The 23,228-nt window shown below is 52.5% G+C and overlaps 1 protein-coding gene across 4 annotated transcripts in view; it reads left to right on the top strand.

The window, feature by feature from the left end:
- Positions 1 to 22,886, top strand: part of DUOX1 (dual oxidase 1) — a 36,441-nt gene extending 13,555 nt beyond the window's left edge. For 2 of the 4 annotated variants that reach the window (XM_033190248.1, XM_033190249.1), the window contains exons 18-35: positions 437 to 636; positions 1,296 to 1,481; positions 4,117 to 4,342; positions 4,589 to 4,682; positions 4,960 to 5,135; positions 7,336 to 7,405; positions 7,829 to 7,954; positions 8,556 to 8,734; positions 9,011 to 9,241; positions 10,084 to 10,183; positions 10,645 to 10,694; positions 13,147 to 13,274; positions 18,178 to 18,331; positions 19,058 to 19,290; positions 19,539 to 19,697; positions 20,842 to 20,997; positions 21,100 to 21,228; positions 22,090 to 22,880. In XM_033190248.1, coding sequence (XP_033046139.1) covers positions 437 to 636; positions 1,296 to 1,481; positions 4,117 to 4,342; positions 4,589 to 4,682; positions 4,960 to 5,135; positions 7,336 to 7,405; positions 7,829 to 7,954; positions 8,556 to 8,734; positions 9,011 to 9,241; positions 10,084 to 10,183; positions 10,645 to 10,694; positions 13,147 to 13,274; positions 18,178 to 18,331; positions 19,058 to 19,290; positions 19,539 to 19,697; positions 20,842 to 20,997; positions 21,100 to 21,228; positions 22,090 to 22,212 — 2,720 coding nt within the window. In that variant the 3' untranslated portion in view covers positions 22,213 to 22,880. Of the gene's footprint in view, positions 1 to 436; positions 637 to 1,295; positions 1,482 to 4,116; positions 4,343 to 4,588; positions 4,683 to 4,959; positions 5,136 to 7,335; positions 7,406 to 7,828; positions 7,955 to 8,555; positions 8,735 to 9,010; positions 9,242 to 10,083; positions 10,184 to 10,644; positions 10,695 to 13,146; positions 13,275 to 18,177; positions 18,332 to 19,057; positions 19,291 to 19,538; positions 19,698 to 20,841; positions 20,998 to 21,099; positions 21,229 to 22,089 lie in introns of all 4 variants that reach the window. The other 2 variants (XM_033190247.1, XM_033190250.1) reach the window with 2 other exon arrangements.
- Positions 22,887 to 23,228: the final 342 nt, after the last annotated feature.

Here is a 23,228-nt window from a genome sequence, read left to right as displayed (position 1 = left end):
ACACTGGAACTTCAGGCAACAGAGAAGTGATTAATGAAGGTCCAGAGTCAGACTGGAATTGGAATCTTGGTTCCACCACCACTATGGGCCTTAGGCAGATTTTTTAATCTCTCTAAACCTTTTTTTTTTCTTATCCATAAGATAGGAATAATAATAGCACCTTCCTCACAGGTTTATAATGAAATGAAATAGTTCATGCAAAGCACTTGGTATAGAATTGAGCACTTAGAAAACATTCAGGAAATGATAGTTACTATTCTTTTCATGTGGCTACAGGCACAGCCAGGCTTTCAGGGAGGGAATGACGCTCAGTACCCCAGAAGGGGACAATGAACTGTGGAGGCCTCGATCTAATTTCAGCCCTGAGCTGGCCCTCTTCCTCCCAATGTACCTCTGGCAGATCCCAACCGACGAAGCCCTGTCTCTCTCCCCCCAGCTTTGGAATGGCAAGGCCGCAAGGAGCCCTGCCGGCCCGTGCTCGTACACCTGCAGCCTGGGCAGATCCGTGTGGTAGACGGCAGGCTCACCATGCTCCGCACCATCCAGCTGCAGCCTTCACAGCAGGTCAACCTCATCCTGTCCAGCAATCGTGGACGCCGCACTCTGCTGCTCAAGATCCCCAAGGAGTATGACCTGGTACTGCTCAGCTGGCACCTGGCTCCTTGTCCACAGCCAATGCCAGGGAGGCAGCCAGGTGGAGGGGAAGGAGCACGGGGCCAGGAGGCAGGAAATGGTAGTTACTGTGCAGGAGTCTGGCTTCTTGTTCCCAGGTAGAGTACCTGATAGAGAGATAAACTTGGACACATTTATCCTGCTCCAGGCCTGCTGGGTGACATAATCTCCATGGTTTCCTCCTAACTCTTGCAACCATAGTCTGCCTCCTCCTTTTCTAAGGACAACCTGTCAGGTCCCAGCTGGGTGTCCTTGGAAGAAGCAAAGCCCTTTTCCCTGTCCTCTTATCTGAGGATGTAGTGAATTTTTAGAGATTTTGGAGGAGAGCTAAATCAGAGGCCTGGCCCATGATCCCCTCCATCCTCTGGCCTCCCTGCCCTCCTCTCCCTTCTCCAGTATGGAATAGAGGGAAGAATGTCCTTGTACACATGCCTTTAAATGCAAACTCTGCACCTATGCGCAAGTCACTTAACCCTACTGAGCCCCTTTCCTCTTCTGTAAAAGGAGGTACAATATCTGTTTTGCAAGGTCACTCCAGTGGCCCCTCTGACATAATCCACATAAAGTGCCTGACCTCAAGAGGCCTTGGCAAATGGTTGCTTTTGCTCGGGCTGCCCCGCTAGGTGCTGCTGTTTAACTCGGAGGAAGAGCGGCAGGCGCTGGTGGAAAACTTCCGGGGAACTCTGAAGGAGAGCGGGTTGAGCATCCAGGAGTGGGAGCTGCGGGAGCAGGAGCTGAGGAGAGCAGCTGTGACGCGGGAGCAGCGGAGCCACCTCCTGGAGACCTTTTTCAGGCACCTTTTCTCCCAGGTGTGTACATGGGATCAGCTCAATCCTTATGCTGTGGTGGCGTCCTTACCTGTGTGAGGCCGTGAGGTGAGTCCAGGGGAAGTCAGAGCCCAGAGTTCTCAGCTAATAATCAAGTCTATGGCAATTTTGGATGAATCACCAGACTTTATCATAAGGAGTTGCCCCGCCCCCATCCGAACCCCACCTCCAGCTACGAGGCTCCAGGAGGGGGATACCCAGGAATGGGCTTCTCTGCATTTGTTGCTTATCGCTCTCCTCAGGGCTGCCCAGACTTTCCATCCTCGCTCATCTCAGCCTGCCCCAAAGGCTGCAGAGACCCAGGGCAGTGTGGGCACCATGAGGGATATTGTTCACGCCTCCTTGGGGGAGTGCAGCTGCCAGAGTCCTCCATGGGGCATTGATGTCCACCTTGCAGGCTTCTGAGAGAGATTGGGAGGATATAGAGAAACAAGACAAAAATTCAGAGACTTGAGTCCACAGCTGGCACAAAAATAAAGGCAGCCTGGGAGCAGGGTAGTGGAGTGGAGAAACATGGTAGATAAAGGTAAATATGGTCAGGTGCGGTGGCTCACACCTGTAATCCTAGCAATTTGGGAGGCAAGACAGGTGGATCACTTGAGGTCAGGGGTCTGAGACCAGCCTGGCCAACATGGCAAAACCCCATCTCTACTAAAAATACAAAAATTAGCCAGGTGTGGTGGTGGGTGCCTGTAATCCCAGCTACTTGGAAGGCTAAGGCAGGAGAATCACTTGAACCTGGGAGGCAGAGGTTGCAGTGAGCCGAGATCACGCTACTGCACTCCAGCCTGGGCAACAGAGTGAGACTCCATCTCAATTAAAAAAACAAAAAGATAAATACAGCATGGTTCTCCCACTGAAGAAGCTTATCATCCCATTGGGAAGACAGAACATGCACAGAAAGGAAGATAACTGGCAAAGAATGAAGGTTACAAAAGTGATTCAGGAAATCAGCGATCCAGGAGCTCAGAGAAGACAGTGAGCCTTCAGCATGCTGTGAGGTCATGATGGAGGTTACATTTGGCAAGGACTTAAAGTTGGAGAAGTTTTGGCTCAGAGGAAAGGAACAGGAGGGACTGAACAGAGGTCTCCATGGAAGAGCAAAAAAATTAATGTTTGAGGAGAAAGAGCAGGATCATGTGGCTGGGGAGAGGATTCATGAAAGAAGCATCCATTGAACAGACATTTACTCTGTACCAGGAACATGATTTAAAGTCATTTGAGGACAAACAAGTTGAACTTGAATATGTACAAGAACAGAGGGACCCTCAGCTGGGTGACTTCTTGTCAGAGCCCAGGCAGGACTGGGCATCTTCACTCATTCAGGATCCACTGGGGTTATGGGAACTCCCTGTGCTGAGACATGAAGGGTGCTGATATATCCTGGGGGTGGCTGTCAGTGTCTCATATCTGCACAGTGATTTCAACTTTCAGAACTTTTTTTTTTTTTTTTTTTTTTTTTGAGACGGAGTCTCGCTCTGTCGCCCAGGCTGGAATGCAGTGGCCGGATCTCAGCTCACTGCAAGCTCCGCCTCCTGGGTTTACGCCATTCTCCTGCCTCAGCCTCCCGAGTAGCTGGGACTACAGGCGCCCGCCAACTCGCCCGGCTAGTTTTTTGTATTTTTTAGTAGAGACGGGGTTTCACCGGGTTAGCCAGGATGGTCTCGATCTCCTGACCTTGTGATCCGCCTGTCTCGGCCTCCCAAAGTGCTGGGATTACAGGCTTGAGCCACCGCGTTCAACACAACCACTTTCGTTGATTCTCACAATAAACCTGTGAGATAAGTAGGGCACATGAGGAAATGAATCCCAGGCAACGAAAGACACTTGCCTGAGGTCATGCAGCAACCAGGTGACAGAGACAGGGACATGAACCCAGGTCTCTTGCCTTCAGCCCTAGGCTCTTTCCACTACAGCACCTTGTTTGAAGCTATAAGGTTTACCTCATGAAACCATCACCAGACTTGGAGTAGGCACCTCACTTGACAGGCAGGAAAGACAGGTACTGTGGCCCGTGGCCTGCCTGCTTCCTCACTGTCTGTTTTCTCATGCTGGGACAGCCTCTGGGTGGGCTGGGGATGGCCACAGTGAGAATTCCCCTTTTCCAAGCCCAGCTTTTCCTCAACCCAGCAGACGCCTTGTCTTGGTTAAAAGTTTTTTACATATAAATAAGAGAAACCCCAATAAGCTCGCATTGACAAAGGGTCAGTTGACTCTCAGAATACAGAGATGTCTCAGGAATTCCAAAGGGAGGCTAAAAAAGGAAAGCTGTCAGCCAATGAGGCCACTCCTCTCCTAGGCTGCCTCTGCCTTACTTGGTCTCTAAGTGACTGAGCACTTGGAGGAAGAGAGTGGTCCACACTTTCTGAGCTTTCTTGTGCTCAGGTCAAGACAGACCTCATACTTCTTAATTCCAAATGAGCTCCCTGTCCAGTCAGCTAAGGCAGAGAGTCAGGGTTCTGCAGAACAAACATGGCTTCAGGCACCATCATAGTGCCGCCTAGCAGAGGGGGTCCTGGGCAGACACCTCAAAAGGTGGCTCCTACAGGGCTCAGCTGAACTTCAAGTCAAGGGAGCCTTGTCTCCTCTCCCTCCCTCTGCTACTGCCCAAGTGCAGGTGCTGGACATCAACCAGGCCGACGCAGGGACCCTACCCCTGGACTCCTCCCAGAAGGTGCAGGAGGCCCTGACCTGCGAGCTTAGCAGGGCTGAGTTTGCCGAGTCCCTGGGCCTCAAGCCCCAGGATATGTTTGTGGAGTCGATGTTCTCTCTGGCTGATAAGGACGGCAATGGCTACCTGTCCTTCCGAGAGTTCCTGGACATCCTGGTGGTCTTCATGAAAGGTGAGGGAGGAGGGAACCATAGGAGAGGCTGGACAGGGACTGGATCTGTTGGAGGTGGGGAAGCCCTGGGACCAGGTCTCCAGCCATGGCAGATGCCCAGGAGTGCCCAGGCAGAGGTCAGGAAGCAGAGTGACCCTTGCTGTGTCCAGCAGTGGGTCATCACACTGGTGTGAGACCCCTTCTGGCCAGCCTGAGGGTTCAGGCAGGCAGGCGGGGGCTCTCCTTATGAAGTCCTCCCTCTCCCAGGCTCTCCTGAGGAAAAGTCTCGCCTTATGTTCCGCATGTACGACTTTGATGGGAATGGCCTCATTTCCAAGGATGAGTTCATCAGGATGCTGAGGTTGGTTCTCTGGGACAGCCAGGAGAATGGGCCAGGGCAGGGATGCCAGGGCAAAGAGGTGGGACCTGAAGGAGAGAGCAGAAGGGCCAAGGAAGGCAGAGGCCTCCTCCTTACCCATGTAACCAGAGGCTGTTCCAACTAGCAGGGGGTTTGGGATATGGCCAGTCGGGGCCCCTCCATGGGGGCACAGACAGCTTGGTGCGATGGAGTCATTATGTCCTGTGTCTGGATCGCAGGCCCCAGTCAGAGCCTGATGGTTCCTCTCCCCCAACCCCAGATCCTTCATCGAGATCTCCAACAACTGCCTGTCCAAGGCCCAGCTGGCTGAGGTGGTGGAGTCCATGTTCCGGGAGTCGGGGTTCCAGGACAAGGAGGAGCTGACATGGGAGGATTTTCACTTCATGCTGCGGGACCACAACAGCGAGCTCCGCTTCACGCAGCTCTGTGTCAAAGGTGGGGCAGCCTGGTAGGCAGCGCTGACTCATTGGTTAGGCATAGTAGGCACAATGCCAACATACTTTTAGGAGTCCACAGAAATGTTTTAACTTCCATTAAAATCAGAAGGGAAAAAATGAATGTAGTGATATATAATAATGGATCCAATCTGGATTGTAGTTTTCTTTATATCAACATAATTATACAATATAATTTGAAAATATGTTTATTTTTTATTATGGAGGAAAGGGCCCACAAAGGTAAAAGTGCCTAGGGCCAGTGAAAGTCATAATGCAGCTCTGCTGGTGGGGTGGGCAGGGTCAGGATAGGGTAGGGAATGGTGGTTAGAACTCTGCTTCCCCTGGCTCCCTGCCAAAGTGCCCTGTGCCTGGTGCCCAAGGTAGGGGGAGACTGTCTCCCTGTTACAGCCCTACCCAGGCCATACTCCCTTCAGCTGGGGTGTCTGGTTGTGGGGGTGGGGTGGCATCTCTTGGGGGTTTTTTTGCCACCATATCTTCTGGCTGAGTGCTCAGTAAATGTTTGCTGAGTACATGAAGACCCAGTTCTGCTGTCCTTCCCCCTACTTCCTGCCCCACCTATGTCTGATTCATGTGGGTGGGGGCTAGAATTAGAGTGAGGAACGGGCAAGCAGCAGAGAGGAGGGTCTGTCTGTGGCCTGCTCTGAGCCGTTATGGTATCTTCTCATCTTAGAACTCTCACTGGGGCATGTTGAGACCAAACCAAGCCCCTTCCAGAATTATGAGAAGGGGTAGGCTGAGCAGCCTCCACAGGGAAGAGGGGCAAGTTAGACAAGACACAGATGAGCCTCTAGTCAGGGCTTCCCCCTGGGAGTAAGGAGAACTGGAAGAGAGGGAAGCCAGCACTCCTGATTCTGCAGCTTTTTACCTTTCCCAGGCAGCCAGGGCAGCAGGCACCTGAGCCTGAGGGCAGGGGCAAGGAAGGTACATGGAAGGGAGCCCACACCACAGAGTCCCAGGGACATCCAACACCTGGGATGGAGGGGAAGACCAGGCTTGGGGATTGAGGAAGGTTAGCACTGAGTATTGTTTTCTTTTAATTGTTGTTGACTCCAGATTTTTTTTTTTTTTTTTGAAAGATTTTAAAACTAAAGAAAAGGAAAAAAGGGCCAGGTGCAATAGCTTACGCCTGTAATCCCAGCACTTTGGGAGGCCAAAGCGGGAGGATCACTTGAGGTCAGGAGTTCAAGACCAGCCTGGCCAACATGATGAAACCCCATCTCTATAAAAAAAAATACAAAAATTATCCAGGTGTGGTGGCACACGCCTGTAGTCCTAAGTACTTCAGTGGCTGAGGCACAAGAATCTCTTGAACCAGGAGGCAGAGGTTGCAGTGAGCCAAGATTGTGCCACTGCACTCCAACCTGGGCAACAGAGATTCAGTCTCAAAAAAAGAGATATTCCTTCACTTTTCACCTATTTGTTACCATTTCACCACATTTGTTACCATTTCACCACATTTGCTGTTTGTGGAACATTTGAGAGTACAGACACTAATACTTTGTTTTAAACATTCTGATTTAATTTTAATATAGTTCAGCTTACTTTCTTTTGACCTCAACTATAGACCAGGGTCATCCTCAGGCTTGGTTCAGCACTTGGAAGAAACCCAGAGATTCCCAGGCCTCCTGTAAGAATTTGGCTTTGCAGCTTAGTCCTGCCCTGCCTTCAATGCTCAGCCTAGACAGGAACAATGGGGTGACTCCTGGGAGAGTTTTTCTCCTGCATATTTTATTATGAACATTTTCAAACACAGAAAAGTAAAACAACTGCAGAATGATCTCCTGTATACCTACCACCTAGATTCTACATGTAACTCTTGGAGGTTTTAAGCTGGAGGATCTTAAGCCGAATATTTATGGCAGAGCAGGCTCAGAAGGCAGGTTATATACAGTTCCTGAACTCTACCCCATAGTCCCAGAAGTGGGACTGATGAGAGACACTTTAGGGAAGGCTGCCTGGCCAACTTTCTTTCAGGCCTTCTCCTTGCCCACCTATGGCTGGGTCCAGCTCCCACTGGGGACAAGGGCTGAGGTTGGGGCACCCAAAGGCAGGGCCTCCATCGGTCTGGGACTGTCTACTGCGTCTGAACATGGGATGGTAGGAGTGCTGTGCATTTGAGCCGGGCCTTCCTGGGCTGTGGACCCTGAGCTGCTCCCTAGCCCGGCTCTGCTTTGCAGGGGTGGAGGTGCCTGAAGTCATCAAGGACCTCTGCCGGCGAGCCTCCTACGTCAGCCAGGAGATGATCTGGTGAGCCCCCATCTGGGAATGTCGGAGGGGGAGTTGGGGAGTTGCCATTTCTCTCTCCTGAATGGTTGGGATCAGGGCCACTGCTAGCCCATGCAGCACCTTCAAACAAATTAGAAAAAGGCACCCCTTTCTCTAGGCAGACACAGCCCTGTGCCAGAGTAAGCAGAAAGCCTGCTGGATTTCCGCTCTCAGTTACGGCCTGGTCCAGATGCCCTTGTGAAGGGTAAAGGCATATGCAACAGCCTTAGTGAGGACCCCCAAGATCTGGCTCATTCTGTCTGTAGGTGTCTGTGGAATCCTGCTGTCCCCTTGCTGACAGCTCTGATCCTTCCTCAGCAGAATGGGTTTGGAGGCAGACCAGGACAGCAGAGGAATGAGTGGTTGAGATGGCCAGCATCCTATCTCTTACCATTCTTGTCTTAGTCCCTCTCCCAGAGTGAGTGCCCACTGTTCCCACAGCGACATAGAGACGGAGTTGACACCTCAGAGACTGCAGTGCCCCACGGACACAGACCCTCCCCAGGAGATTCGGCGGAGGTTTGGCAAGAAGTACGTCTGCTCTTCCCCTTAAGCCCAGGCAGGGCATCCATTCCTTCAGGTTACAAACATCCTTTCCTTGGTACCAGGCACTGTGCTAAACATCGTGGGTAGAGGCAGGGTGAATAGTCCTTGCCCAAGAACATCACAATCTAAGGAGATAGTCTGCTACACTGATCATTTCAGTGTCCCACCGATGACTGTTCGAATAGTGGGAAGAGCGAGGGCCTTTGGAACTCAAGGAAGCACTCACCTCTGCCAGGGAGGTCAGAGATGCCTTCATGGAAGAGGTGTCCTTTGAGTCTCTAGTAAAGGCTGAATATGGGTGCCAGGTGGGAGGTGGGAGCGACAGACTGGAAGGAGAGAGACTGAGTGTGAACGAACACAGGTAGATGGAGTGCATCCCCTGGGAAGAAATGACCACTCCGGGCCATCCCTCCACTGCCAGCTTGCTTATGCAGTGTGATATAGCCTGATACGGTGAGGTCTAACTCCTACTTCCACAAGGGTCACTCGGCTTCCCTCGCTTCTGGGCGGCTCCCCTCCGTGAAGCGGGGCCCCACTAGCTGGGTCCGATGGTAGGTGCCACGGGCTAAGGCTTCCTGTCTCCCAGGGTAACGTCATTCCAGCCCTTGCTGTTCACTGAGGCGCACCGAGAGAAGTTCCAACGCAGCCGTCTCCACCAGACGGTGCAACAGTTCAAGCGCTTCATTGAGAACTACCGGCGCCACATCGGCTGCGTGGCCGTGTTCTACGCCATCGCTGGGGGGCTTTTCCTGGAGAGGGCCTACTGTGAGTGACTTCACTTACCACAAGCCCTTTCCCTAGGCTTGCAATGAGTGATCGCCCTGGGGGTGGGGCCTACTGTGAGTGACCGACAGCCCCGGGGCGAGGCCTGCGGTAAGTGCCAGCCCTGGGTGGGGTGAGTGGAGCCTGTTTGAGTGAAGACTGTGAAGGGGAGGCCTGTTGTGAGTGGCAGCCGGCCAGGGCCTACCGCTGATGACCTCCCTAACCAGCTCTCTCTCCTCTGCACTGCCCCTCGCTTGCCTGCCTGGGCCCCCTCCACAGACTACGCCTTTGCCGCACACCACACGGGCATCACGGACACCACCCGCGTGGGAATCATCCTGTCGCGGGGCACGGCAGCCAGCATCTCCTTCATGTTCTCCTACATCCTGCTCACCATGTGCCGCAACCTCATCACCTTCCTGCGAGAAACCTTCCTCAACCGCTACGTGCCCTTCGACGCTGCTGTGGACTTTCATCGCCTCATTGCCTCCACCGCCATCATCCTCACAGGCAAGGCCTGGGTGTCCCAGGGAGGCTCTCCAGGGCCTCCAGTCCCTGCTGGCTTCCCCTCCTCTGAGAGACCCCCTCTCTGCTGGCACTCACCTTTAACGTCCTTCTCCATCAGGATGGAGTTGGCCTGGGCCAGGGTGTGAAGTAAGCCCGGGAGCCTGTCACTGGTCACTGCCAAGTGCCTCTTCCCACACTTTCCAGGGCACCTCAGCAGCCTCAGCTGACAAGTTACTAATACTCAGGAATGAGTGTGCATAGTGTGTCATTTTTCCCACTGTTTATGTTTTAAAGCACGACTCTATGAGAGAAAGCAAAGGAGTGAACGTCTAATGCTGTAATTCCAGACTCACATGGTTGTGTGCATGGTGTGTTTGTGGGGTGTTGGGGAGGGCCAGGAGATTGCTTAGAGGTCAGAAGTCCGGGCTGGCGCGGTGGCTCATGCCTGTAATCCCAGCACTTTGGGAAGCCGAGGCAGGCAGATCACTTGAGGTCAGGAGTTCGAGACCAGCCTGGCCAGCACGGTGAAATCCCGTCTCTACTAAAAATAGAAAAATTAGCTGGGTGTGGTGGCGCATGCTGGTAATCCCAGCTACTCAGGGGGCTGAGGCAGGAGAATCGCTTGAACCTGGGAGGCAGAGGTTGCAGTGAGCTGAGATCACACCATTGCACTCCAGCCTAGGTGACAGAGCGAGACTCCATCTAAAAGAAAAAGGTCAGAAGTCGAGACTCCTAGGTGCTTCTTCAGGCCCCCCACTCTGGCCAGTGTCCTCCACCTTGGGCTGAATGAGTGAGTACCCACCCTGGGCTGCCCCAAGCTCACCACATGGTCTGCTCTTCCTTAGTCTTACACAGTGTGGGCCATGTGGTGAATGTGTACCTGTTCTCCATCAGCCCCCTCAGCGTCCTCTCCTGCCTCTTTCCTGGCCTCTTCCATGATGATGGGTGAGTAAGTGCGAGTGTGTGTGTGTGCGTGTGTAATGGGGAGGATTCCTTTTGGGTGGAAAGAAACACATTCTCTGGCTCCAGAGGAGACTTTCACCTTCTGGGTTACAGGACAGACAGTGACCAGCCTGAGCCCCTAATGCCAAGTCAGCAGGAGAGACTGGTGTCTGAGTTGGGGTGCCTCTCCTGAAGGGTCCCATCTGGAAGACCCAGAGATCTCCTCTCATTAGCTGGGCATGGTGGTGTGTGCCTGTAATCCTAGCTACTGGGGAGGCTGAGGCAGGAGAATGGTTTGAACCCAAGAAGTGGAGCTTGCAGTGAGCCAATATCATGCCACTGCACTCCAACCTGGGTGACAGAGCAAAACTCTGCCTCAAAAAAAAAACAAAAAACAGAAAACAAAAAAAAACAAAAAAAGAGATCTCCTCTCAAAGTCTCTCTTTGCTGTCCCTTCCACACAGGTCTGAGTTCCCCCAGAAGTATTACTGGTGGTTCTTCCAGACCGTACCAGGTGAGAACCCTCCTTGATCCATGAATTTCTGGACCTGACTGTGAGCTCAAGGCTCTGGGTTCTCTGCAGCCCAGGTTCACTCACTCAGCTCTTCTGGTGACCCAGGCTCTGCCCTCTGGCCTGAGGATACTACTTGGTGGCAAGAGACTTAGGCTACTCTGCATTCCAGTCCTCCTCCCAGGAGCTCAGCTGGATTTCTGCCCCTACTTTGGGCTATTTCCTCCTCTAGTAGGGTTAGGAGGAGAAATATCTCCTACTCTAGACTAGTTCCAGTGGAATAGGAGCGGCTACCTCTTCCCCCAATACACACACATACCATAACAGTAGCTTTGAGGAGTACTGTGCCCCAGCTGCATGGGGGAGGGAGCAGACTCTGTCAAGTCAGACAGAGGTGCCTACCCAGTATGCCTTGAAAAGAGCGCTTGGGGGATATTCCTAACTCCCTGTAATCACCCATCTTAGAGCTATTAGCTGTGAATCTATTCAAACTCTCTTGAACCTATTTATGTTTTCAGTCTGTTCCTTCCTTGGAGTAACACAGTTTCTATAGTGGCTCCTCTCTGTGAAACACGGCATGGGTGTTTTTTTGGTTTTTTTTTTAATCCTAAAATGATCTGCTTTGAACTTCAGAGGGTGCTTGCTAATTCCTGCACACTGAGATTTAGTGGATAAGGCTGTGTTTATGCTCTCCTCTCCTTTTAGGACTTTACAGGCTTTGGTTAGATCCCTTCTTAACCTTTACTTTTTTATACTTCAGGGCTCTAATCTTCTTAACTTCTGCCTCTCTCCTCCTTGATCACTTGAGGGACCATTCTCTGTCCTCTCTATCTTGCCCTGGCTCCAGTATTATCCCCCTGTATACCCATGGCCTGGATCCCCTGGGAGAGGAGGGGCCTCCCACCAACTCTGGGTTGTACTTGGGGACCCTGGTGATGAGCAGGGACAGTGTGGTCCTGCCCAGTCACTAACAGTACCAGTGTTCATGTTGTGTGCTGTGGCAGCCAATGAAGAGTAATGCAGGGACAAGGACCAAACCTCGACTCGATGAGGGCAGGGCCTGCCATTTCCATTGTTTGGCCCAGAGGGCCCACAGTGGGCATGCTGTGCATCCATTCATTCAGCACAATTTTATTTATTTATTTATTTATTTTTACTTTTTTATTTTTTTATTTTTATTTATTTTTGTTGTTGTTGTTGAGACGGAGTCTCGCTCTGTCGCCCAGGCTGGAGTGCAGTGGCCGGATCTCAGCTCACTGCAAGCTCTGCCTCCCGGGTTTACGCCATTCTCCTGCCTCAGCCTCCCAAGTAGCTGGGACTACAGGCACCCGCCACCTCGCCCGGCTAGTTTTTTTGTATTTTTTTTTAGAGACGGGGTTTCACTATGTTAGCCAGAATGGTCTCTATCTCCTGACCTCGTGATCCGCCCGTCTCGGCCTCCCAAAGTGCTGGGATTATAGGCTTGAGCCACCGCACCCGGCCTATTTTTTATTTTTTTGAGATGGAGTCTCACTCTGTCGCCCGGGCTGGAGTGCAGTGGCCTGATCTCAGCTCACGGCTAGCTCCGCCTCCCGGGTTTACGCCATTCTCCTGCCTCAGCCTCCCAAGTAGCTGGGACTACGGGCGAGGTGGCGGGCGACCGGCTAGTTTTTTTTTTTTTTTGTATTTTTTAGTAGAGACGGGGTTTCACCGTGTTAGCCAGGATGGTCTTGATCTCCTGACCTCATGATCCGCCCGTCTCGGCCTCCCAAAGTGCTAGGATTACAGGCTTGAGCCACCGTGCCCGGCCCAGCACAATTTTATATAGGGCCCACGGTGTGCTAGGCCCCTGCACTAGGCACTAGGATTCAGTGGCAAACTAGCTTAGCCTGTTCCTTGTTCTTGAGAACCTGAGAGTCAGGAAAGTGACAGACAAAAAACAAATAATGATGTGGGTGAAAGATTGGCTGGGTGTGGTGGCTCACGCCTGTAATCCCAGCACTCTGGGAGGCCAAGGTGGGTGGATCACCTGAGGCCAGGAGTTCAAGATGAACCTGGCCAACATGGCAAAACTCTGTCTCTACTAAAAATAAAAAAAAATTAGCTGGGCATGGTGGTGCACACCTGTAGTCCCAGCTACTCAGGAGGCTGAGGCAGAAGAATCATTTGAACCTAGGAGGCAGAGGTTGCAGTGAGCCAACATTGCATCAATGCACTCCAGCCTGGGTGACAGAGCGAGACTCCATCTCAAAAAAAAAAAAAAAATCATGGTGACAAAGGCTATGAAAAGTGAATAATGTCTGCTGAAATGAAAGGTACCTGTGATCAGTGGTGTGGGAGAGAGAACCAGAGGAGAATGCTGGGACATTCTTACCCCAACTTGGGCAGTGGAGTGGAAAGGGGACCTTGGAAGCCCCAGAACAGTCCCCTTTCAAGGTACTGATCCTCCGCCTTCCACCCTGTGGTCACGTTGCAGGCCTCACAGGGGTTGTGCTGCTCCTGGTCCTGGCCATCATGTATGTCTTCGCCTCCCACCACTTCCGCCGCCGCAGTTTCCGGGGCTTCTGGCTGACCCACCACCTCTACATCCTGCTCTATGTCCTGGTGAGGGCTTTCGGCTGTGAGCCAGGCCAGGAGGGTATACGCAGGACATTTCCAGGGAAGCAAGGAGGGCTGGGACATTTGTTCTATTTCAAGTTATTTGAAGCATCTTCTTCACTTCTCAACATCCCTCTTTGAAGGTGGAGATGATAGTACGGGACTCTCCAGTAGGATGACCCCAATATGCAGCACTTGGAAGGTCGGCTCCCTGGGACAGGTTTTGCAGTAGCAGCCCTGCCAGACTGATCTCCATTCCTCGTAGACACCTCCACATCACTTCTGCCCAGCTAGTTTTTCCCCACTTTGGGTGGCTGGTTTTGGCTCCTGGGTGGACTACCTGCACCCAAGAGAGCATCATCCTTTTTGAAGAAACTTATCTTAAATGGGTTCTGCCACTTTTGTTCTGATCCTGTTTTTTGGGGTATTAGTCACACCCACTAAGTGACACCTGTACAGTATATAAGCTTGTTCAAAATGACATCAGTTGGATTGTTGATCAAATGAAAAAAAAATTTTTTTTTTTTTTTTGAGACAGAGTCTCGCCCTGTCGCTCAGGCTGGAGTGCAATGGCATGATCTCGGCTCACTGCAACCTCCGCCTTCCGGGTTCAAGCAATTCTCCTGCCTCAGCCTCCCGAGTAGCTGGGACTACAGGCACGCACCACCACGCCCAACTAATTTTTGTATCTTTAGTAGAGACGGGGTTTCACCATGTTGGCCAGGCTGGTCTCGAACTCCTGACCTCGTGATCTGCCCACCTCAGCCTCCCAGAGTGCCGAGATTACAGGTGTGAGCCACCGTGCCAGGCCAATCAAATGGATTCTTAAGACTCTACGTATCCCCTTTCCTTCTCCTTAACCTTGGCTCCTGCCTCTCTCTCTCTCCATGTTGTCTCCCTTCTCATGTTCCCTTCACCCTCCCCTGGGTTTCTCATTGGCTGCTTAGCTGGTTAGTTCTCGGGCTGATTCTGTGTCCCTGTGTTGTGGCTCTGCTTGTCTGCCTTCCTCATGAACAGAGGCATTTCCCCAAAGGGTATTCTGAGGGCCTCACTTAGAAGCTAAACCAAGTCCCAAGTCTCCAGCTCTTCCCTGCAGCAGAACTGCACACAGGGCTCGCCTTTCTGCCGAGACAAAGAGACACTGCACCATGGCCTCAGTCAGGTTGGTTCCTGTGTCTGACCTGCCTTCTCTCAGGTGCAGTTCTGTCTTCACTGACAGATAGGAGGGTCTGTTTCATCTTGCCTGTGGCTCAGCATTTCACAGTTCTGAAGATGACTACTTAGCCTTGGCTTAGGACGTTTCCTAGAACCGATGATGTGTATTTCCTAAGAAACATCTCTTTCTTGGGAAGCTGTGACTAATTTACCCTCTCTCCTCTGCTTCCTAATAATGAGTGGAGCCCTAGCATTCTCAGCTACTGCTTCTGTTGGGGGTGGAACTGACGTTCTTGTTCCTGGTGATAAAGCAGCTACTTTGAACCAGATGAGAGATCCAGAAGAGTGGCCAGGAGGGCTCCCTAAGACCCAGAGCCCTTTCTGATTTGTCCTGGGGTGTAGGCATCACTAGGATTCCAAGCCACCCTTCCTGCCAGCAGGAAAGTCAAGGGCTTGAAAGGTGTGGCCAGGCGTGGTGGCTCACATCTGTAATCCCAGCACTTTGGAACGCTGAGGTGGGTGGATCACCTGAGGCCAGGAACTCAAGACCAGCCTGGCCAACATGGCGAAACCTCATCTCTACTAAAAATACAAAAATTAGCTGAGTGTGGTGGCATATGCCTATAGTCCCAGCTACTCAGGAGGCTGAGGCATGAATCACTTGAACCTAGGAGGCGAAGGTTGCAGTGAGCCGAGATCTTGCCATTATACTCTAGCCTGGGCGACAGATGGAGACCCCATTTAAAAAAAGAAAGAAAGAAAGAAAAGAGGAAAAAAGAAAGGTGGAGGCCTCTATGCTAGGCTGTCCTCGCCAGCAGTTTGGAACAATCTCATCTCGGGGAGATCAGGGCAAAAGCACCCTCTTTGTTCCCACTTGTCCCAGGTGTGACCACTTGACTTCAAGCGAAAGAGAAATTACAAGTAAAGGACCCCAGTATAGACTAGACCCTGGGGAAGGATGGCCAGGCTTCTGATCCAGGCAGAACAGGGCAGGGCTAGCACATCAGAGGCTGAGCTGGCTGAGCCACCACCCCATCCCACCAGCCAACAAGGAATCTGCAGCAGCTTTGTGGTTTAAAAGGAAAGCCAGCACAAAATAGGGTGTAGAAACAGAGCAGCATGACGTCACCCTACCATTGTACTCAGCCTGTTTGGATGCTCAGAAAGCCTTGAGGGTGGGTGTGGGCTCCATAATGAAACAGTGAACTTGGGGAAGGAAGAGCCAGTTCAAAGAAGAGCTCAGAGAGGTTTAAGTTAGTCTTGTAGGGAAAGGTTCAAGAATCCAGGAAGACTTAGCTGGGGGAAGGGAACTCCTGAGTTCAGTTTAAAAGCTATCTGTTGGCTGGGTGCGGTGGCTCATGCCTGTAATCCCAGCACTTTGGGAGGCCGAGGGGGGTGGATTGCCTGAGATCAGGAGTTGGAGACCAGTCTGGCCAAAATGGTGAAACCCCCTCTACAGAAAAATTAGCCTGGCGTGGTGGCATGCGCCTGTAATCCCAGCTACTTGGGAGGCTGAGGCAGGGGAGTTGCTTGAACCAGGGAGGTGGATGTTGCAGTGAGCCAAGATCACACTACAGAACTCCAGTCTGGGCAACAGTGAGACTCCATCTCAAAAAAAAAAAAAAAAAAAAAAAACCACTAAAAAACAAAAAAAACCTATCTGTTGAGGGTCTAGTAGGTACTAGCTCCCTGTAGGGCCCAGCAACAGAAGGGGAGACTCTAATCCCTTCCTTAGCAACTTAGGATTCGCTGTGACAAAAAGTGGCATAAGCATGAAATGATCAAAATGAACACTTGATAAAGGATTAATTGCTGAGCGGAGTGTTCCAAACAGTAAGTTATAGGAGTTCATTGAAGGGAGTTTCACTTGGGCTAAATTGGCTAGGGAAGACTTTGAGGAGAAGATTGGATTTGGGCCAAGAGTCTGGGAGCGATAAGCTAAGCTTTGACAGGGCAGAGTGGAAAATGAAGAGCAATCCAGGTAAAAGGAAGGGCATGAACACAGGCAGAGGTGGAAATGGTGATAGGATATTCAGGAGACAGAGGGGACAGGCCTGGCTGTGGATGGCCATAGGGCATTAGATGGTGGCAGGACATGCTGCTGGTGAGCATGTGGTGGCGGCAGTTGAAACTGAGGGGCTGTGGCTCAGCTGAGAGGCCACGCCACATGGCAGAGCATAGAAAGAGATGAGCAGAGGGTGACAAAACCAGGCTTGGGCAACACCCATGACTGGGGGTGGCAGAAGGAATGAAGCCAGTGGAGGAGATGGAAAGCGAGTGGCCCAAAGTGGGAGAACCAGTAGAGCATTGTCGCAGAAGCAGCGAGGAGGTGGTCACTAGTGCCTCAGGCTTCCAAGAGTAGGAGCCAACATGGCCTGAAAGGATACCTTGAAGTTTAGCCATTTGTGGGGCTGCTGGGCCCTCAGTGGGAAGGTCCTAAGGAGAGGTGGAGGCAGAAGTCAGACTGAGCCAGACTCAGGAGCAAGCAAGTAGGAAGAATGTGGCCAAGTAGTGTCTGACCATGTTAGACAAACTTATTAGGGAAAGGACCAGAGCTGGATGATACTGTTCAGTTATTACATGGAAAAGGGAGACAACTTAGGGATTCTTATCCTGAAAAAGGAGAGGATAAACTGGGGAAGCACCTTTCCCCAACAGTTATTGAGTGCCTATCATATGCCAGGCAGAAACTGCTAGGAGCTTATAATGGCAACAGTCCCTACCCCTTCAGTCCAGTGGGGAAAACGACAGTAAACATGTAAATGAATGAGCAAGCAAAAGTACTGTTGGCCAGGTGTGGTGGCTCACGCCTGTAATCCCAGCACTTTGGGAGGCTGAGGTGGGCGGATCATTTGAGGTCAGGAGTTCAAGACCAGCCTGGCCAACATGGTGAAACCCCATCTCTACTAAAAATACAAAAATTATCCGGGCATGGTGGCGAGTGCCTATAATCCCAGTTACTCGGGAGGCTGAGGCAGGAGAATCTCTTGAGCCTGGGAGGCGGAGGTTGCAGTGAGCCAAGATCATGCCATTGCACTCCAGCCTGGGTGACAGAACGAGACTCTGTCCCCCCGACTCCAAAAAAATGGAAGTACTGTGGATGACAGTGCATGCACTAAGAGAGTTAACAGGCAGATGTGGTAGAGAGGACTGAGGGGAGGCCTGAGGAGGTGATGTTTCTACTGAGACCTGAAAAATGAGATGGAGCAAGCCATGGGAAGAACCAGGAGAAGGGCATTCCAGGTGGGAGATGCAAAGGTCCTGAAGCAGAAAGGACTTGCCATGTGTGAGGAACAGAGAGGGGAGAATGGCTGGCAGGCAGAAGTCAGAGTACTTGCGAGGCCTTGTAGTGCAATGGGAAGGCCACCAAAGCTTTTAAAGCTGGGGATGAACAGGATAAAATGAACTTTTAAAAGTCACACTGGCTGCCTTGAAGAGACAGGAATTATAGTGAGTCAAGACCAGTGGAAAACCTACTTCCACTGGAAGGCTCCTGCATGAGTCCAGGTGACAGGTGACATCACTTGGTCTAAGGTGGTGTCAGGGATCTAGAAAACACTCTTATTCCTCATAGAATGCTATGGAGGATGGAATTGGGAATGGTGAGGTTTTGCAACCTAGAAGGAGCATGGTACATGGTGAGGTGGGGGCTGGATATACCACCAGGGAAGGATGCAGGGTCTAAGGCCTGAGCAGGCCCCATACTCTGCTGTGGGTGTCACTAGGTCTCAGCAGAGCTCTTTCCTCCATCCAGCTCATCATCCATGGCAGCTTTGCTCTGATCCAGCTGCCCCGTTTCCACATCTTCTTCCTGGTCCCAGCAATCATCTATGGGGGTGACAAGCTGGTGAGCCTGAGCCGGAAGAAGGTGGAGATCAGCGTGGTGAAGGCGGAGCTGCTGCCCTCAGGTACTAGCCTGGTAGGAGATCAGTTTGGTGGCACTGAGGGAACTGACGAGGCAGAGGCAGAGTCTAGACCACACAGTCTCCTGTTCGGGCCCAGTGGAGCTGGCAGGGACCTTGGGTGGCAGGGACAAAGGAGCTGGTAGGGGCCAGGCGCAGTGGCTCATGCCTGTCATCCCAGCACTTTGGGAGGCCAAGGCAGGTGGATCATGAGGTCAAGAGATTGAGACCATCCTGGCCCACATAGTGAAACCCTGTCTCTACTACAAAAAAAAAAAAAATACAAAAATTAACTGGGTGTGGTGGTGCACACCTGTAGTCCCAGCTACTTGGGAGGCTGAGGCAGGAGAATCAGTTGAACCCGGGAGGCAGAGGTTGCAGCGAGCTGAGATGGCACCACTGCACTCCAGCCTGGTGACAGAGCAAGATGCAAGACTCCGAAAAAAAAAAAAAAAGGGAAGGAAGGGAGGGAGGGAAGAAGGAAGAGCTGTTTGCCAGAGGACCTGAGCCTCTCTCATCACAGAGAGCAGAGAAGCTCAGGCCAGGCTGCCCCTTGCCCAGCTGACCCTCAGCCCCAGTGCTGCCTGGCCCCCCACAGGGTGAGCTTCTGATGGGGGAGGCCTCCCTTGTCATATTCCAGAAGCAGAGCTGAGGCTGGGGTGGGGAGCTCTCTGGAGGCCACATTGTTGCTGGGTTCAGGGCAGCAGCCTCTCACCCACCGTCCCTCCCCAGGAGTGACCCACCTGCGGTTCCAGCGGCCCCAGGGCTTTGAGTATAAGTCAGGGCAGTGGGTGCGGATCGCTTGCCTGGCTCTGGGGACCACCGAGTACCACCCCTTCACACTGACCTCTGCGCCCCATGAGGACACGCTCAGCCTGCACATCCGGGCAGCAGGGCCCTGGACCACTCGCCTCAGGGAGATCTACTCAGCCCCGACGGGTGACAGATGTGCCAGATACCCAAAGGTACCAGACCCAGGCCAGATGTGCCACATGCTTCCATATCCCCTTTGAAGGTCTTGGTCTGCCAGCACTAGACTCCCTGCTCTGTTCCTCCCCTCTGTGCATGTAGAGACTGGTTGTTCCAGATAATACCACAAACCCTCCTCTTCCCCTCACTCCATATACGTATCTGCCTTTCCCTTTCTCTCATTTCTGGCTTCCAATCTCCGGTGGTGGCCAAGCTTCACTCAAACCCATGCCCCTCCCTACAGCTGTACCTTGATGGACCATTTGGAGAGGGCCACCAGGAGTGGCATAAGTTTGAGGTGTCAGTGCTAGTGGGAGGGGGCATTGGGGTCACCCCTTTTGCCTCCATCCTCAAAGACCTGGTCTTCAAGTCATCTGTCAGCTGCCATGTATTCTGTAAGAAGGTGAGTGCCCCCTCTTCCCACCAACCCATGGCCCCTTCTTCCTTGTCCTGGTACCCATCTGTGCCTTTCTCCTCTGCCTTTGTTCTTGGCTTCCCTGAACTGGGCAGGTGCAAGTTGGTTTGAAACCTGGGGTTGGTGGTGGGTGGGGTGGTATCAAGATATCCCTAGAGCCTGAAGGACAGAACTGGTTTGCGGATGCCTCCAGGACCCTGCCTGGTTTACAAAGACTCCTTCCCTCAGTTAGGGGCGCTCCACATAGGATTTGCTTCTGGGAGTTCCTCCAGGCGAGGTTGGAGGGGGTAAAAAAACCCGTTCCTTCTTACAGAGGATCCCAGCACTTGCAGCCTTATTGGGCTGGGAGAGGGAAGGGCATGTTGGGTGGGGCACAAGTGAAACTGGCTCAGCTCTTAAGAGGAAGAGGAGGAGTGGTGGCAAGGCAGGGCTGGTGGGCCAGGTTGGCCCCAGGAACAAACCCTCAGGTCCTCACACGGGTCCTTTCACACCAGCCTGGACCTGGTGGCAGGTCCCTGCTCGTTTCTCTGGGCCTGGCAGGTGAGTCAGGGGCGCTGGAATGCACAGGGCAGAAGCCCAGCCCATGTGCTGTCAGCATTCAGAGGGTGACAGCTCCCCTGCTCTCCTCTGCCCTCTGCTTCTTAACTACACAGCCCCACTTTCCCCCTCTCGGAAGCTGCAGAGGGCTCCCCGCAGGGCAGCTTCCACCCGCTGGTCTCTCTTTGAGCCCATTCCCATCTGCCCAGGCAGCTGCTGGGTCTCCCTGAAGCTGCTCTGTGAAATGCCCTTTAGGCACTAGGTGCCTGGCAGCCTGAGCAGGGACCACTGGAGGGAGCTGTAGGACAGGCTAAGCATGAGAGCTGCTTCCCACCCCACAGACCTTCACCTCCCCATCACCAAGGGACCTTTCCCATGGCCCTGGGGTCTCTCACTTCCTCCTCTCTGGGCCCTGGGCCAACTCCATCTCTGGCCTTAGAGCCTGGCCCTGTGGCCCATACACTCCCTCTCCCCCGGCTGTTTAGGGAAGGGCACAAGCTGGCTGAGGTCAGAAGAGTTCTATGGGTATGGACACCCCTGGGATGTAGGGAGGCTGAGCTGAGCTGGGTCCTGAGCTGCAGCCATGTGTCCCCAGATCTACTTCATCTGGGTGGCGCGGACCCAGCGTCAGTTTGAGTGGCTGGCTGACATCATCCGAGAGGTGGAGGAGAGCGACCACCAGGACCTGGTATCTGTGCACATCTACATCACCCAGCTGGCTGAGAAGTTCGACCTCAGGACCACAATGCTGGTATGTCAGGGCCCACCAGGAGGGTACGCGGGCCACTGTCTGAGCTAGGAGTTGATCCTAGCCGTGCGTGGCTGAACTTTGTTCCATCCTTCTCTACCATAGTACATTTGTGAACGGCACTTCCAGAAGGTTCTGAACCGGAGTCTATTCACAGGCCTGCGTTCCATCACCCACTTTGGCCGCCCCCCTTTTGAGTCTTTCTTCAACTCCCTGCAGGAGGTCCACCCCCAGGTCAGTCCAACCCATATCCAGGTTCTCTTCCTCTTTATCATTTGGGGTCTGAGCAAAGCTCCCAAACCTGCCCCATCAAGGAAGAAACTGACTGCTGATGAGAACCCATCCCCTGGGAGATTGGTGGGGTAACGGAATGGAAAGGATAGGTGGGGGTCACTCTTAGGTGCCAAGGAGGGAGGCAGGCAATAGGGACTTGCCATCTCTGAAGCCATGATGTATTGTCCAGAAGGAAGAGCTCAATCATTGAGCTAGTCCTCGCCATAAACTAAGGGCTACCCTCACCAATACTGAGTCAGTCCTCACCCTGGACACTGACGGAACCTTTACCGTGAGCACTGGGCTAGTCACTACTCACAAATACTGGGCTAGCCCTCCATGAGATGCTAAGCAGTTCTTCAACTTTAACACTGATTAGCCCAACTCCTATTAGCAATGTTGATCTAGCACTTAGCAAAATTCCACTAGACTTATAAACACTGAGCCAGCCCTCACCATGCAAACCATCAGGAGCCCTGCTGGCTTGCTTTTTTTTTTTTTTTTTTTTTAAAGAACGGGTATTGCTCTGTTGCCCAGGCTGGAATGCAGTGGTGCAGTACCAGTTCATTGTAACCTCCAACTCCTTGGTGCAAGCAATCCTCCCGCCTCAGCCTCCCAAGTAGCTGGGACTACAGGAGTATACCACTATGCCCGGCTAATTAAAAAAAAATTAGAGACAGGGATCTTGATATGTTGCCCAGGTTGGTCTTGAACTGGGGAGTTACCCCTTCCTCTGAACATTGAGTTATTTCTGCCTCTGAACACTGAGCTACCTCTGCCTCTGAGCAACGAGCTAGCCTTCACTTATTCCTCCTGCAATAGGTCCGGAAGATCGGGGTGTTTAGCTGTGGCCCCCCTGGCATGACCAAGAATGTGGAAAAGGCCTGTCAGCTCATCAACAGGCAGGACCGGACTCACTTCTCCCACCATTATGAGAACTTCTAGGCCCCTGCCCAGGGGTTCTGCCCACTGCCCAGTTGAGCAGAGGTTTGGGCCCACAGCTCACCTCTGTTCTTCCTATTTCTGGCTGCCTCAACCTTCTCTCATTTCTCACCTCCCAACCTTGTTCCAGGTGGCCATGGTCAGTCACCAGGTGTGGGCTCAGGGACCTCCAGGCCCAGGATGTGTCAGCCTGGAGAAATGGTGGGGGAGGTGGGGCAGTGTCTAGGGTCTAGAGTGAGAAGTAGGGGAGCTACTGGTTTGGGGCAAAGTAAAACCTCTGTTTCCAGACTTCAGAAACAAAACAAATCTCAAAAGACAAACTTACCTGACAAGTACCGTGTGTATGTGTGTTGGGGTGGCGAGTGTAAGGATGCATTGGGAGCATGGATGCTGGCATCTTAGAACCCTCCCTACTCCCAGACCTCCTCCTCTTCTGGGCTCCCCACTGTCAGAAGGGCTGGCAATTGCCTTGCAGGAGGTAGAGGCTGGACCCATGGCAAGCCATTTACAGAAACCCACTCAGCACCACAGTCTAACACCACAACTGATTTCACCCAAGGTTTTAAGCACGTTCTTTCATCAGACCCTGGCCCAATACCTGTGTATGCAATGCTCCTCAGCCCTCTTCTCCCTGCTCCAGTAGTCTCCCTTACAAATAAATCACTTTTCTGTGTTCAGGGTTTCTTTATTCTGCCCTAGAACCAGATGGGGCATGGGGAGAGGAAGCCACTCACCCAGCCAGCTCACCAGGCTGACCCAGACATCTCTCAAACTGGCCAGTGTCCTGAGTAAAGGAGTTGGCCCAAGGTAAAGTGCCCCAGCTAGAGATCCCTTCACCAGCCCAGGGGTGCCCTTCCTGACAGAGGGTCTGTCAGCCACTAGTGTGAGGCCTGGTGAGCCTGCTCAGAAGGGGCAAAGAGGATGTGGAAGCTTCTGGAGGAGGTGGGCTGGGGAAGAGAACGCGGGAGGGGCAGACTCAGCTGGAGCCTATAGGGAGCCAGAGCCACCTGGCTTTTTCC

Source organism: Trachypithecus francoisi, unplaced genomic scaffold (genome assembly GCF_009764315.1).
Source record: "Trachypithecus francoisi isolate TF-2019V2 unplaced genomic scaffold, Tfra_2.0 Lachesis_group3, whole genome shotgun sequence".
In the NCBI taxonomy this organism is placed as follows: Eukaryota; Metazoa; Chordata; class Mammalia; order Primates; family Cercopithecidae; genus Trachypithecus; species Trachypithecus francoisi.
This window is presented reverse-complemented; position numbering and strand designations above follow the sequence as displayed.